The 16,328-nt window shown below is 41.2% G+C and overlaps 1 protein-coding gene across 7 annotated transcripts in view; it reads left to right on the plus strand.

Moving 5' to 3' along the window:
- The first annotated feature begins 1,273 nt into the window (after positions 1–1,273).
- BNC2 (basonuclin 2) overlaps positions 1,274–16,328 on the plus strand; it is a 428,416-nt gene continuing 413,361 nt past the window's right edge. For all 7 annotated transcript variants that reach the window (XM_047831334.1, XM_047831336.1, XM_047831337.1 and 4 more), the window contains exon 1: positions 1,274–1,372. In XM_047831334.1, the coding sequence (XP_047687290.1) occupies positions 1,370–1,372 (3 nt within the window). In that variant the 5' untranslated portion in view covers positions 1,274–1,369. The remainder of the gene's footprint in view (positions 1,373–16,328) is intronic.

The raw sequence follows: 16,328 nt of genomic DNA on the forward strand, positions 1-16,328 counted from the left end.
CCAGCTATGATCAATCTGCACAACGCAGAGATGTTTTTTTGGCATAAAGCGTACGCTAGAAAGCGGATGGTGATTAAACTCGCCCCCACCCCCACCCCCCCTTCTTGAGGCCGGCTGGGGAGTGTGTTTTGCTTGCATTGAAGAAATGTCCTTCAGCTGCAGGCGTGTGCGTTTTTGCGTCTCGGGGACAGGACGACGCGGGCCGGCTGAGTGTCCCCCACAGATGTGATCGGTCTTGCCCCGCGGAGACGGCGGTCCCCTTCCTCTCCCCGGGCCGTCTCCAGCCCGAGGCCCGCGGCCCAGACCCGGGGAAGGGGAAGGAAGCCCTCGCCGCAAGCCGACGTCTGGGCCGGCACAAAACACGCTGCCACCAGTAACTTTACCCCCGTGGCTGCGCGCAACTTTTTTGCCTGTTCGCCCAGCACGTTCTGTCCCGAGTTTGTGTCCCCTGGGTTTTTCCTCCGCTTCCCTCACCTTCTGTCAGGCGGCGCGCGGAGGACCTGGGTTGGCGGGGGCGAGGGGGCGCCGGGGCCGCGGCGGCGGAAGAGAAAAAGGGGAAGGGGGAGAGGAGGAGGGGGCGGCGGCGGCGGTGCGGGAGGAGGAACTGGTCAAAGGGGACACAGACCGGCGAGCGCCCGAAAAGGAAAGCGACGCCGCGGTTTGCTGCAGTCGGGATAAAGTTCGCGCCCTTTCCTCGGGGTTTCTGCCTTTGACAGCTGGGCGCTGGCAGCCACCTCCACCTCCACGCCCGCACCCCCCGGGGGGCGCCAAAGTTGTTTTTCCATCCCCACCAGGAGCCGCGCGAACAGTAACAGGGCGGGGGGGGGGGTGGGGAGGCGAAATATACATCCTCCCTCACGAAACCCCTTAGAATCTGAGGACAAACAACAACAAAACTAACCCACTTCTATTTTGCAAAAGGGAAGCAACATTGTAGTCACGACAATTTTGCAGAGAGGAGAAACTTGTGGGGCTTGCAAATCCGCCCCAGGTCACCTCGCCCGCCGGTCTCTCCCCCGCCCCCCACAGCAGCCCCCTCCTGGGACAGTCCGTTCCTTTTTTTTTTTTTTTTTTTTTGTCCCGTGGAGCCGGGGAACTCTGCAGGCTCCGACTTGGAGAGCGAGGGCGACCCTGGGCGCGTGTGTAAATCAGTCACCTGAGCGCAGAGGGGCCGCGGCGAGGGCGCGCGCGGGCGGGCGGGCGGGGAGAGGCGGAGGCGGCGAGAGCGGCGGCCCGGAGGAAATCGGGAGGGGGAGGGAAAGAAAGGCCGAGACAGAAGGAGCGAGAGGCGGCCGAGGGGCTGGTCCAGGCGCGGCCGCTAAGAGGAGACCAAGAGGCGGGGGCTGCACTTGACAACCAGCATGCCGAGATGGTAAGAAGTTTCCACCCTCCTTTCCTTTTTATTCTAGACTTCGTCAGACGCGAGCCCCGCGCCCGCGCGCTCCCGGGGCCGCCCGGGGGCCGTGTTTTCCTCAGGTCCGGCGGCGTGAGGTGGAGGGGGGCGCTGAGGAGGGCGGGCTGGAGGGGAGAACCCCAGCCCGACCCGGCCCCCGCCGTGCTCCCGAAATTTCCCCTCAACTTGGCCCAAGTTTGCTAGGAGAGCTCCGGGGTGGGAGGGGGGTATGTGTGTGAGGAGCCAGTGAGGGGCTCGGAAGTTCGCCCCCTCTCGCGGCGGGCGAGGAAAGGTGAGCGGCCGGCGAGCGAGAGGCTCCAGGGAGTTGGGACGGGCTGGGGCGGACGGGGTGGAAGGGAGGCGGGGGATGAATGGAGCGCTGGAGGGAGTTCGGGGCGGAGAGGAAAGCGTTTTGGACAACGGTAACTTTTAAAACTTGCCCGCGAGTGAGGGCCGGGCGGCTGGGCGTGGGCGCCTGGGCGCGCTGGTGCGCCGCGCCGCGAGGACGCGGCCGCCGCGTCCCGGCACCTTGGCGTTTCCTCTCCCCTCGCCCTCGCGTTCGGGAACCCTCCCTTTGTACATGAAGAAAACGGAGGAAGGTGCTCCTGGAGACTTTCTGAAGAATGTGCGAAACGTGGGGCAGGAAAATAAGCCCGAAAGAGACAGATTTTTGAGGTGCAGTTTTCAAGGCGCCCAATTGTTTTACTTACACGTTGCCTGCAGGGTAGCATTTGGGGCCCGGGGAGGGGGGGGCAGAATTAAGAAGAAAAAAAAAAAAGGAGAAAATAAAACTGGAGGACATCCCCCGTGTAGTGAGGCTAGGAAAAGTTCCCAGTGCAAGTGGTGGACGAGGTGGGAAGGCGAGATTCGAGCACGGCTCCTCTCCTCGAAGCGGCTTCTCTGCAGCGAGGCGGCGTGCAGTGAGTTCGCGTGGTGATGAGCGCTCTGTCCGCTTTCGGGGAAGTGATTTGTTAGGAATGGGGTTGGACCACTCCCTTCCCTTTAGTTTGCTTCCACCCAGTGCTGCTATTGTTGCCCCCCTCCCCCCGGGGGACCCGATATACTGTGTTCTGCGTGTAGATGGAATATGTAGAAAAAAAGGGAGATAGCGGGTTGGCGTGTTTTTTTTTTTTTTTCCTCTCTTGCCTTCCCCCTAATGTGACATCTCTTGTTTCAGTGATCAAAGTCACAACTGGAGTGTAGGAGATGCGACTGTCAAATGCAGGCGCGCGCGCACGCACACACACACACACACACACACACACACAAAAGTAGCGTGCGCCCAAGACTGTGGTTACAGTAACGCTGACAGAAATTAAAGTGGTTTTGAAAGCAGCGTGCGATTTATAGTGGTTCCCATTTACCCTAGAGTCAAGCTGTTGTAAAGCTGATGTACGAAAGACACCATAAAATAATCCTGTGTACCCAGGATTAAAGTGGCAGAAAGTGGCCTGCCTTATGATTTTTTATGTACTTCGTGGACACTTGCAATGGTCGGAACCTGTGTTTTAAGCGGAGGCGTCAAAACAAAGTATTAAATGTATCTGTTCAGTGCTTGAGTTTTTCTTCGAGTGGCATCTTACGCGGGAACACTGTAAAAGCCCGTTGTAGGTACTATTTTTCTTTACCCCAGCCTGTGTGCTGTTTGTCTACACGTCTATTCCCCAATACTCGTCATTTTGGAAAGTGTCTACACCCATTTGTGATCCGCTGCTTTGTATCGTGCGTTTTCAGATGTTCCCTGTGCGCACACATACATGTTTTAACTGGAAGAGTTTATTCCTGGCAGTAATATTTAGTGTCTGATTTGAAGACACACTCCAGAATAGTGAGACCTTATACAAGTTAATAGAACTTGCTTTTTTACCGTTTGGACCCACACACACACACGCACACACACGCACACACACACGCAGAATCCCTTGGAACCTTTCTAGGGTATCTGCGTTTTATGCTATATTTGTAGCTGTTTCATTTAAAGTGTTCAGCCTTAATGAAGTTCTTAGTTGCAGCTACTTTTTCTGTTCCCGGAGAGCAGAGTATTTGAAATCCAGATTGCTAATCACTCTACCAAAGTACAAGAGTAGCTTCACCTGAGGAAAATAATATTGAACCTGAATGTGAACTCTCTTTGAGTATCTTGTGAGAAAAGTCTGAAACTGTCTTTCCTTCCCTCTGGAGAATATTAAGTTCAGTGTTGTTTGCATGTAGAACTTCGAACAAGCACCAACCACCCTCCTGTGATTTTTAAAAATAAATATAGAGGAAACATTCATAGCAGTTATACATTCCCAATACCTATTTTCTTTTCTCTTCTACCTGAAATGTGAGAGATCCGTCAGGCAGGGATATGTGATTACAAAAAGAAGCAGACAAAAGCAGAGCTGACTATTGCTATATTAAAATGTAAGTGTTACAGTTTGAATTTTCAAGTGAGAGTTTTTGAGTTCAGTGCTTTACATAACATTTTGTCCTAATCTTGCTTGCTGTCAGGGATGTTTCATGGTTGTGCAATTGCTGCAGTCAAGAATGCCAATTTGCATTCCAGGAGTGTCATTTGATTACTTTTATCTGCACAGCTCCAAGACCGGCCCAGACCTCTCGTTTCATCTTGCCATGTCACGAGTCAATGCTGTGTCGTCTTTTCAAAAATCTGCCTGATTTAGACAAGAAAGAAAAGTACTTTCATGTTGCAGCCGCAGTCCCCTGCTAACTTGTCAGCAGCAGGATATGATTCACTTGGGCCCAGAAGAATGGAACAGAGAGGCGGGTTAGGCGGTTCAATAAAGCCCACGGACAGGTAGTGTGTGACATCCCCAGAGAGCCACAGTTAATGAAGAACAGGTCTGCTTAGTTCTCCACACGCTGACCTGGTGCTGTCCCCACAGTTTTCTCATTTGATCTTTCCCAGCAAATTGATCTTTTCTTGTATTTTTTTGCCTTCCAAGTTAGTCCTTGTGGGACTGAAATTAGCAGAGCAACTTAAGTTGGATAATACAGCTGTTCAGAAAAGAAGAAATTGGACACTGGCTCGAAAAGGGGCGGGGGTTGGGGGTGGAAGGAGCTATTCTTTTTGTTGTTCCTGGGAATATTTCTTATATTAAGGGAGACCAGAATAGGTGATGACTTGAAGTTCGTGGTTCCCTTTATTTTTCATTTTATAGTTAAGGTTCAGCACCATTTTAAATATTCCTGAAGTATGTGAAAGATGACCTTTGTGAGTGTGTGGAGTTCGTTTTAGCGTTTTTTTTTTTCAATTTAGCACTTTTCATATTCACTTGTTTGAAATGATTTGCCTGTTGACTGTGGCTTTTATGACTATCGTAAGATAGGCTAAATATCAATGGTGTACTTCGTCTGTATTATTTAGTCTTCTAAATAACTGCCACCCTAAAATATCCAATACTGAAACACAGAAAAGATTAAACAATTAAGAAAGTCATTACCAGTGTTGTGTGTAAATACTTTGGTACGTAGAAATGTTTTCTGCAGTTACCATCAGCATCTTTTACGTAAACTCCAGAGATACGATGTCAGTACATTTTTTTTTTTAAAGTCAAGATTCTGCATTTAAATGTAGGTTTTTAGAACTGAGACCAGATCACAAGTTTGGATTTCTGTAGATACTCATATATGTTGTTATTTGTTTTTTGAGATGAAAATTAATTTTGACTAGCTTGGTAAATCTAAGTTGGGAATGTATATGTAGTTTAAACAGGTTAAAGTTTTACTCTAGAATTTTCTATACAAAGCTTAGGTTGGAAGCAATTAATAGATTAAATTAATGTGGCTATAAGGAGCAGTGCTTTGTGAATTCCCCTGCAGATGGTCTCATACACCATCTACACCCTTGCAAGAAACAGTTGAAAACATTTCTTGTGGAAGAGGAGGGAGCCTCCTAAAATCTTTTCTGTTGGATGGGAATTACATAGGATCATTGGTTAGTAAACTCCTCTCTGAAGAGCTAGAGGGAGCCTTATGATTTTATTAGATATACTTAAGGTTAACAGAAATCACTCTGGCAGTCAGAATGTTGTAGAAAAAGAGTAGATAATAAATACTGGCTTAATGTTTAGGCTTGGAGGTGCTATTGGTTTTTTGTTTGTTTGTTTGTTTGTTTTTTTAAGCTGTGACAAAAGCACCAGAACTTTCTACAAGAATAGTTAAGTAGTCAGCTAAGGATTCTAGGGTTCTCTACCTTTTATGTGATTTGAAGTGATTTGAAGATCAAGCAAAATGCGACCAAATACACTTTAAATAGGATTTGGTTTGCTAAATACTGTCTATTTCGCCAACTGAGGGAGTTCTGTAAGGAGGCCACTCTTCAAAGTTCTATTAAAAGTAACTTCCTACCAAATCACTGAGGAGGGGAATACCTTCTTTCAGTTCATTAAGGACAACCTCCTTTCTGTAAATAAATAATGGTTTTGAAGGAGTTCTACATACAACTGCCGTACTCCAGAGAGAAAATTCCTTTACAATAAATGCTTCGTTTATAAGCATAAAATAGTAAACCATTTATAACGTTGATATATTACGAATCAGTAAGTAAGTTAAATTTAAAGAAATAGAACTTAAGTGGTATTAAATTCAATATTTGTTGTTTAATTTCACATTTGTTTATCAGTCTTTCCACTGGAATTTGCAATATGTTTACATTAAAGAGTCATTGATCATAATTGCTCTTTAATATTTACATACTAGTTTTTAGTAGCATTACTTTGGACAAACTTATTTACCATTTAAGTAAATAGTATAATCCAATGAGATAAACTACCCAGATTTGTCTTTTTTTCATCTTTCACACAGTAACTCTCATTATGTTGCTAGCCAATAAAAGTCTTTATTTGTTGCTTATTAGATCCCTCAGTACACTCAAGAGTTCAGCTGTAATTTAATTTGGCTGTTCAAAGAGGCTGCCTTGTTTTAAAACATGTTCTCAGTACGCTTTTACCGTTTATTGTGAACCTATATTCAACTCATGCATATGCATAGGATGATTTTACAGATAATCATTTTTTAAGGTTCATGCCATAGCAGAGTCGTAAGTTTTTTCTTTGAAAAAAAAATCAGTACCTAACAACGTCAAAATATTTTTTTGTGTTTTACTGTATGTTTCCCTTGACATTCTGGAACATTTTTTTTCTTAGTAATTTAGATATAGTTTTGCTATTATAATTTAAAATCAGTTCCCTAAGGTATATAACCTTCCCTTAAGGTGTAGTGAGAAGAGCACTAAACTAAAATAAATAAATTTAATAATTAAGAATGTTAGTTGAGGGCATTTCACTATTGTAGTCACTTGAAATTACAAAAACTTTGCCTTGTACTTGAACTTTGCTAGCATGGTAAATTCAGTTTCCTTACAGTAGGCTGCTGGGAAGTTTTGCAATGAGTGGAAGATGGCTTGAGAGTTCTAGTGATATTTGTAACAAATCATGTTCACTGAAAACTGGAAATTGACTGCAAAACTCTAAGATGAGTATCAGGAATTCTTCCATAAGGAAGGCCGAATGTGGAACAGCTATATGAGTCATTGCATGTATATCTTACCAGTGGGAATCACATCAAACCAGCCCTTTAGATACAGTATTTAATAGTTGTCAAAATGTACAGTATTGTCTTGGAACTTGTGGTTCATGAGTTCATAGTCCCAGCTTTTTTGTGTTCAGTACAAAGATGTAACAACCCACACAAAACATTTTTCTCTTATTATGACCTTACATTTGCCAAAGTGCCCCATGCTGAAATTCCTTTTCAGTATCCCTTTTTTTTTTTTTTAGTCCAAAGCCAGACGTGTACCCAGACACAAAAGCCTCTGTGTATAGCAAGCTGTTTTAAATATTGTGACTCGACGATGTGCTGTCCTTTCTCTGCTTGAACCAAGGATCTCTGCTCAGTGTCTGTGGATTACCAAGCTCCTTCTTTATTGTACCTCTTGTCAACTATTCCTATTCATTTAACCTTTCATTAGTGTCTGTGCAGCTTCACTGTCTAGAAATGCAAGGAAAAACCGAAAGGCCCCACTGTCACAGTTATTAGATTTCTCGGTTACATCCCAGCAACCATAAAGAAGTAAGAGTCGACACTATTGTCGTGCGTGCTGCTGTCCTGGGGTGCAGCTCTTCTGTGCATGTCAAGGACATGTGCCACATGTTGATATGCATCCCAGGGATAAATGCACAACATGGGGGATAGGCTGATGCTGGCAGTAATGAGCTTTGTAGGAGTTATTGCAAAGACCAACAGTTTGTGAAGGAATTTTGCTTAACAGGCCAAGGAGATAGACAGAGTTGAGGGCTGCCAAGATTTGCCTGTGCTGGAGCTTGTCACTCACATTGTTTTCATCTAAACTTCATTTGAGGGGAAAATTGAATACGTTTGACAGCAATGAAAAGTGTTATTTTCATTTTTTAATCTTTCAGAGGACAAAAGTGGTATTTCTGGTGACTAGTATATTGTAATTAAACGTTTTTTATACTGACTGAATTGTGTATATGAATGGGTCTATTAGCAATTTATCTTATTTCTTATGTATCTAGAAAAAATTGATAATTAATGGATATATATGTTTTAAAATCTGTATAAAAGTAATATAGTCTACTAATTTTCCTATGCTGCTATTTCCCCCCTTTGATTTCCCTCTGGCATAGCCTGGTGTTATCACTTGATTTTTTAAAAAATGTATTTACTTTGTTGCCTCAACGTAAAGGAAAACCAGGATGAGTATCAGATCATTTTCAGGTCATAAGACAAATATTTGCAGATTTTGCATTGGGAAAATACTACTTTAACATTTTAGAAGATTCATAGAATTATTTTTAAGAATTTTCAAAACATTTAAATAGAAAATAATTGTCATACCTCATCTCTCTTTACAAGTTCATTTTTTTTTGAACAGGGAAAACCTGTGTTACCAGAGATGAACAAAACAATTTTGTTTTTCTCATTTCAATGATTTTTGTCAGTTTAACAAACTCTTTGGGGCCCTCCAATACCTTTGCAAATATATTAATAATTTATTAGCAAATCTCTGTAAAGTTATTTATAGTTTTTACTTCACCCTACCTTTTTTAGCCAAGGTTAACCTTTTAATAGTTGTATTTGAAGCTTTCTCTGGTAAGTTTTTCATGGTGTCTTGTGAATGTATAATTGGCTTAGTTGTCCTTGTTTCAGGGAAGAGAGATGAGCCATTTTTCACACTCCTTCCCTTAGATGAGATGCTTTCTTCCAGGAAAAAATATATTCAATAATTGACAGCCGTGTGCCCAGCCAGGGCATGTTCCAGTCTCTTGGCCATTGGGTGGAAATTCTGTATACATGATACTGAGATGAATCTGTCTTGATTCTCTGAGGTGAACTGGTGGCCTTCCCACAGACAAGGCAAGGGTATGTTAACTTTCCCCTTCTAACTATCCTATTTCCATTTATTATAGTTTGTGTTGGGTGAAGTAGAAGAGGAAAGAGGGACTTGTAAGGGTACAACAAAAATACACCCCTAGAAGTAGGCCAGAGTTATATGATAATTAAAGGGAAAAAGAATACACGGCAGTAGCTACTATCTATAGGAACCCTCCATCTAGTATTCATCCAGTCAGTATCTTAGTGCAAGAAGCAGTGCCTCATTATCTACTCCAGACTGAGAACAGGCCCCATTCTTTCCCACCCAGGTTTGAGAGCCTCTATTTCATCATTTGTAAAACAAGCAAGTTTGATAATTTCTAAGTTATTTTTTAATTGGAATATTTAATGTTTTATGTGATAGGACTATATAATCATAGCAGTATACTGTTTTTAATAGCTCTGTTGGCATGTAATATACTAAATTCACTTGTTAAAAACGTACAATTAATATTTTATGGATATAGCATCTTTTATTTATCCATTCATCCAGTGATGGACATTCGGGTTGTTTGCACCTTTTAGTTATTATGAATACTGCTGCTGTAAACATTTGTGTACAAATGTTTTCATTTCTGTTGGATATGTACCTAGGAGTGGAATTGCTAAGTCATATGGCAACTCTATCTTTAACTTTTGAGGAACTGCAAAAGTTCCTCAAAGTTTCCAAGGAAGCTGCACCTTTCTACATTTCTACCAACACTGTATGAGTTTTTTAATCTCTTCACATCTTTCCAAACTTGCTATTGTCTTTTAATTTTAACCATCCTGGTGGGTGTGAAATGGTTTTGATTTGCATTTTCCTGATGGCTAATGATGTTGGGTGTCTTTTCATGTGATTATTGGCCATTTGTAGAGTTCTGTGTAACAAGAAATGTCTGTTATATCCTTTACCTATTTTTCATTTAGGTTGTCTTTTCATTGTTGAGTTGTAAGAGCTGTTTATATATTCTGGACACAAGTCCTTTAGGAGATGTAGAATTTGCAACTATTTTGTCTTTCTGTGGGTTGTCTTTCTTTTTTGAGGGTGTTCTTTGAAGCACAGAAGCTTAAAATTTTTTTTTTAGTTATTATTTTGAGAGAGAGAGAGAGAATGTGCTCACGTAAGCAAAGGAAGGGCAGAGAGAAGGAGAGACAGAATCCCAAGCGGGCTGGGCACCATCAGCACACAGCTTGACATGGGGCTCAAACCCACAAACTGGGGGAGATCATGACCTGAACCAAGATCAAGAGTCGGGTGCCTACCCATCTGGGCCACCCAGGCACCTGAAGTCCAGAAAGCACTGTACTTTAAAGTACTTTAAATTTTGATGAAGTCCAACTTATTTTTTATTTTGTCATTTGTGTTTTTAATGTGCTAAGGAACCACAGGCTCATGAAGATTTACCCCTATTTTCTTCTAAGAATCTTCTAGTTTGAGCTCTTATATTTAGGTCTTTGATTTGAGTTAACTTTTGTGTATTATGTGAAGTAGAGATCCAGTTGAATATGGATAGCCAGTTGTTCCCAGCACCATTTGTTGAAAAGAGATTCTTAAGCCATTGAATTAACATGGTGCATTTGTGGAAAATTACTTGACTATATATGTAAGGGTTTATGTCTAGACTCTCCATTGATTGGTAGGTCTATCTTTGCAAGTACCACACTGTCAAAATTAACTGTAGCTTTGCACTAAGTTTGCCACTGAGAAATGTGTCTTCCGATTTTGTCCCTTTTCAAGATTGTTTCACTATTCTCAGGTCTTTAGCAGTTCATTAAAATTTTTCTATTGTGGTGAACACAATATAAAATTGAACAACTTAAACATTGTTAAGTGTATGGTACAGACAGTATTGTTAACTGTACCTTGTTGTTCAATAGATTTTTAGAACTTGGTTGTCTTGTGAAACTGAAACTATATCTATTGAAGAACAACTCCCTTTTTCCCCTCTTCACAACCCCTGGCAACCACCATTTTATTCTCTAAGAGTTTCACTACTTTAAATACTTCATATAAGTAGAATAATGGAGTATTTGTCTTTCTATAACTGTCTTATTTATCATAATGTCCTCGAGGTTCATCCAATGTTACAGCACATGACAGGATTTTCTTTTTTAAGATTTGATAGTATTTCATCGTGTCTATTTACCACATTTTCTTTACTTGTTCACCTGTAGATGGACATTTAGGTTGAGTCCACCTCTTGTCTGATGTGAGGAATGTGCAGTGAACATGGATGTGCTTTCAGTTCTTTTGGGTATATATCTAGAAATGGGAGTTGCTGGATCATATAGTAATTGTTTTTAATTTTTTGAAGAACCTCCATACTATTTCCCATAGCTTCTGCCCCATTTTATCTTCTCACCAACAGTATACAAAAGGTCCAATTTTTCCACATTTTTGCCAACACTTGTTATTTTTTTAATAGGGCCTTAAAAAAATTTTTTTTTACGTTTATTTTTGAGTGAGAGAGAGAGCACAAGTAGGGGAGCGGCAGAGAGAGAAGGAGACACAGAATCTGAAGCAGGCTCCAGGCTCTGAGTGGTCAGCACAGAGCCCAACGTGGGGCTTGAACTCATGAACTATGAGATCATGACCTGAGCCGAAGTCTGACACTTAACTGATTGAGCCACCCAGGTGCCCCTTAATAGGGACTTTTTTAAAAAACATGTTTACCACTTAAAAAAGTTTTTTAAGCTTACTTATTTTGAGAGAAAGGATGGGGGAGGGGCAGAGAGAGAGAGAGAGAGAGAGAGAGAGAGAGAGAGAGAGAATCCCAAGCAGGCTCTGCACTGTTAGTGTGGAGCCCAGTGTGGGGCTCAAACCCATGAACTGTGAGATCATGACCTGAACTGAAACCATGAGTCGGACACTTAACTGACTAAGCCACCCAGGCAGGTGCCCCTAACAGGGGCCTTTTTAAAAGTATGAGGTGATCTCTCTTAGTGGTTTTGATTTGTATTTCCCTGGCCATTGGTGTTGTTGAGCATCATTTCATAGGCTTCTTGGCCATTTGTATATATTTTTTGGAGAAATGTCTATTCAAGTCCTTTGCCCATTTTTATTGGATTATTTTTGTTGTTGAATTTTAGGAGTTCTTTATATATTCTGGATATTAATCCCTTGTCAGAAATAAGGTTTGCACATATTTTCGTCCATTCAGTATGTTGTTTTTTCACTCTGTTGATTACTTCCTTCACAGAAGTTTTTAAAAAAAAATTTTTTTTAACGTTTATTTTTGAGACAGAGAGAGACAGAGCATGAACAGGGGAGGGGCAGAGAGAGAGGGAGACACAGAATTGGAAGCAGGCTCCAGGCTCTGAGCCATCAGCCCAGAGCCTGACGCGGGGCTCGAGCTCACGGACTGTGAGATTGTGACCTGAGCTGAAGTCGGACGCTTAACTGACTGAGCCACCCAGGCACCCCTTTACAGAAGTTTTTAAGTTTGATGTATTCCCATTTGTCTGTTCTTTCTTTTGTTGCCCTTAACAGTTTACTTTTATTTATTTGTATTTTTTTCATAGTGTTTATTTTTGAGAGAGAGAGAGCATGAGCAGGGGAGGGGCAGAGAGGGAGGGACAGAGGATCCAAAGCAGGCTCCATGCTGACAGCAGCAAGACTAATGCGGGGCTCCAACTCACCCACCTGTGAGATCATGACCTGAGTCAAAGTTGGATGCTTAACCAGCTGAGCCACCCAGGCACCCGCAGTCTACTTATGAAACTCAGATTTATTTGATTTGCAGAAGAGTAAAGGCTACATTAAGAAAGTGCATTTGTTGTATGGGTAAAGAACTCTTGGCGGTACTTCAGGGAATAAGAAATATGTCATTTGATAGCCAAAAGATGAGTCTTAGTTACCTTTGAGATACACTGGTTTGACTTTGATGTTTCTTAATTATCATTGAGTTTAAAAGTATTCTAGGTGTTCTGTATGATAAGAGAGACACTTCATGCCCTGGAGGGTGGAATTAGGTATATAGAAATAATTGTTTTGGGTTTTATAAATACCTCAAAAGGAAAGGGAAAAAAACATTACTGAGAAAATTTGTCTTCCTAGACATTCTGTTGTAACTAGAGAAACAGCCAACAGTGCTTAAAATTAAAAATTATTGTATGATCTCAAATCCAAACTAACTGGTCCAGTTAAGTTTTAAATAAATACCATGCTCAAATCTGGCATGGCACATTTGGAAACATGAGCTTGTTTTAAAGTTTACCTGGCAGGGGCGCATGGGTGGCAGTTGGTTAGGCATCCAAGTTCGGCCCAGGTCTTGATCTCGTGGTTCATGAGTTTGAGCCCTGCATCGGATTCTGTGCTGAGCGTTCAGAGCCTGGAGCTTCCTTCTGATTCTGTCTTGTCTCTCTCTGTCATTCGCCCCCCCCCCCCGCCACCATGCACTGTCTCTCTCTCTCTCAACTATAAACATTAAAAAACAAAAAAAGCTTACCTGGAAAATACTGTAATTAAAATACCTTGCAGTTGAATTAGAGAAACTTGAAAACAATGAAAGGTAAACTAATTTGGAGGCAACTATGTTGTATCATTGTTGAGTTAAAAAAATTCTTCCCTTAAAGTTATAATTTTCTCTTTATTCATGCACTTAAAAATTTTTTTAACATTTTTTTCAGAGAGAGAAGAGAGATGGAGTGTGAGTGGGGGAGGGGCAGAGAGAGGGAGGGATGCACAGAATCCAAAGCAGGCTCCAGGCTCTGAGCTGTCAGCACAGAGCTTGACACCGGGCTCAAACCCACGAACTGGGAGGTCATGATCTGTGCTGAAGTTGGTTGCTTAACTGACTGAGCCACCCAGGTGCCCCTCTTTATTCATGCTCTTAAAGACCTATATTTATTTCCATGTAATTGCTTTTCTGGTATTCTAATGGGCCACTCTTGCTTAACTGCATTGTCTGTTTTCGGCGTTTTGTGTTATTTTGGATAAAAGTTTCATTATTCAGTATCAACTTAGATGGTTAACTAATCAAATATATATGTGGAGAGTATTTATTTTTTCCCTTCATCACTGTTTACATATATAAATAGTACTTAGCCAATTTTAAATTGTATCTCATGACATATTTTGAGGATTTACAGATTTAAATTCTGTAGAGGATTTAAAATAACTTACAAAGGGGCGCCTGGGTGGCTTAGTTGGTTGGGTGTCCAGCCTCTTGGTTTCAGCTCGGCTCACTGTCCCATGGTTTGTGGGATCCAGCCCTGCAACAAGACCTGTGTTGGGCTCTATGCTGACAGCATGGAGCCTGCTTGGTGTTCTGTCTCTCCCTCTTTATCTCTGCCCCTCCCCTGCTGATGCTCACACTTGTGTGCCCCATCTCTCAAAATAAGTAGATAAACTTAAAAAAAATTAAAATATAGAGACTGGTATGGTAGAATACTTTATATTTACTAGACACTTGATTTTTAGTTATATATGAATTTCATTTTACTAATGACACATTTTGTTAATGTTGAACAAAACAGTTAATGCGACTTTTCTGTTCTCTTCAAACATGTTTTGACATGTACTCATAGGTATGTTTATACATATGGAATGACAAAATCGTGTTCTTGCTGTCTTTCATGGTTTGGCGACATAGAGAAGGCAATTAACTAGAACAATACAGCCGTACAAAGAAAGTCCACTCAGTTTTCTGTGCTGTGGTATCTAATCTCCCTGTAATACATATTTCACTCTTTAGTGGATTAGGAAAGTTTATTCTGTCAACATGTACGTACGCTAATAGGTATGCTTCTGGAAGTACAATGGGATAGTTCAGATTTTCCTCTCATTCAGAGTGGTGATTGGAAGCACAACATTATATGTGTTTGAATTGGTTTTTGATAGATTAGAACATTGATTTAACTTCAAAGTACATTAACTCTAAGTGATGTTAACAAGTAAACATTTTATAAACCCAGAAATTCTGCCAGATGTTGAGCTATATTTTTCACCGTATGAGTATCCCTTGTAAGAAATATTTTCACATGAAAGACTTATGTCTGTTCATTGGTCTTTGCAGCTTTACCACGTCTATGAACAGAAACCAGTCACAAGACATTTTTGTGTAGGACAGTGATCATTAGATCTAATGGAGTGTGTGTGTGTGTGTGTGTGTGTGAGAGAGAGAGGGGGGGGGCGGGGAGCATCCATGAGAAACTGACAATTTGCAACTTCCTTGTGGGGGAGGAAGAATACAAAATAGTATGGTTTATTGAAATTTGTGGGGGGGCAGTAGGGATTGGTTTACTGTTATATTTTCATGGTATAGTAATACCTGTTATATTGTTTTTTGTAATTTCAGGTATTTGTATGGATGGCATAGATGTATATTGAGTGTATTGATGAATGTTTTACTAATGTCAAATTGTATTTCTAAAGTACATATATGTCAGAGTAATCTGTTGATACCCAACAAGTAAATATTTGCTTATTATATATAGAGTAACTTGTAGATGTTCATGAAACATTATACAATAGTGTACTGATTTGATTAAAAACAAGATGTTTTAAAAATTTTTAGGTTCTTACATTCAAGCTGTGCATTTGGCATAGGCATTGGAGTTCTGGTTATTTTCATTTTCCAAGTTCGATGCAACTTTTAATTATCTTAGAATCTAGCAACTTAACAGGCAATTGAGTTTCTTTGATATACATGACATTCTGTTAGGTACTGTAGGTATTACAGATGAAGTAGAAGCTATAACCCTAACATTAAGGAGCACAAAGTTCATGTGCAGAAGGATGTTTATTATCTTAACGTAACCATAGTTCAGGTTCTGCCTCTGGTCTTAGTATGCTTAGAAATCTAATTTTTAATCAGTATGTCTTTGCAAGAGATCCGTCCTTCATGGGCTCCTTCAGTGTGTTTACTGACAGAAGGCTGGAGAATAGGCACACAAATGCATGCACATGTGCTGTGTGAACACATATATATCTGCATACTGTAATAGATACTCATGGATACGTATGGAATACTCATATTGGCATGCTTAGCACATTCTTTCCTTTGCAGGCAAATTTAAGTGGGGAGTGAAATTATAATCCAAATGTTGCTCATTGCTACTTTATGAGTTTGGGATTTGAGCAGAGAATATTAGGGTTGCAGGTGGAGGGCATAAGGTCCTCTTTTCACTGTAGGGAAAGCCTTTCCAGTGGCCTGTATTGTTAGAGTACACACTTTGGACTCCCATCTCCTGGACTGTGTTTGGAAGAGGTTTGACAAAATTTACTCCTTTTGCTTTTTTTCTTCTTCCTATTCTCCTTCTGGTTGACAAATTCTTTTTTCTCTAGATATGTTAATATTCTCAAGCAGATATTAGTTAACTATCTTGGGAGCTACTTGTTAAGGTGACTTTGCATCTGCTTGGTTTTTATGGATCTAATGCAGATGGCAATCTCATTTCATTCATTTTAAATTTCTTGGGAGATATCACATGCTACGCTACTACCTTACATATAATGTGTTTTGTGTATGAGAATGGTGGGAGGCCATCAGATAAGACAGCAGTTTTCTGGGGGAAAAGAGATGTATGTTGTTTTTAAAGAATAATAAAA

This window comes from Prionailurus viverrinus, chromosome D4 (assembly GCF_022837055.1).
Source record: "Prionailurus viverrinus isolate Anna chromosome D4, UM_Priviv_1.0, whole genome shotgun sequence".
Taxonomy (NCBI): Eukaryota; Metazoa; Chordata; class Mammalia; order Carnivora; family Felidae; genus Prionailurus; species Prionailurus viverrinus.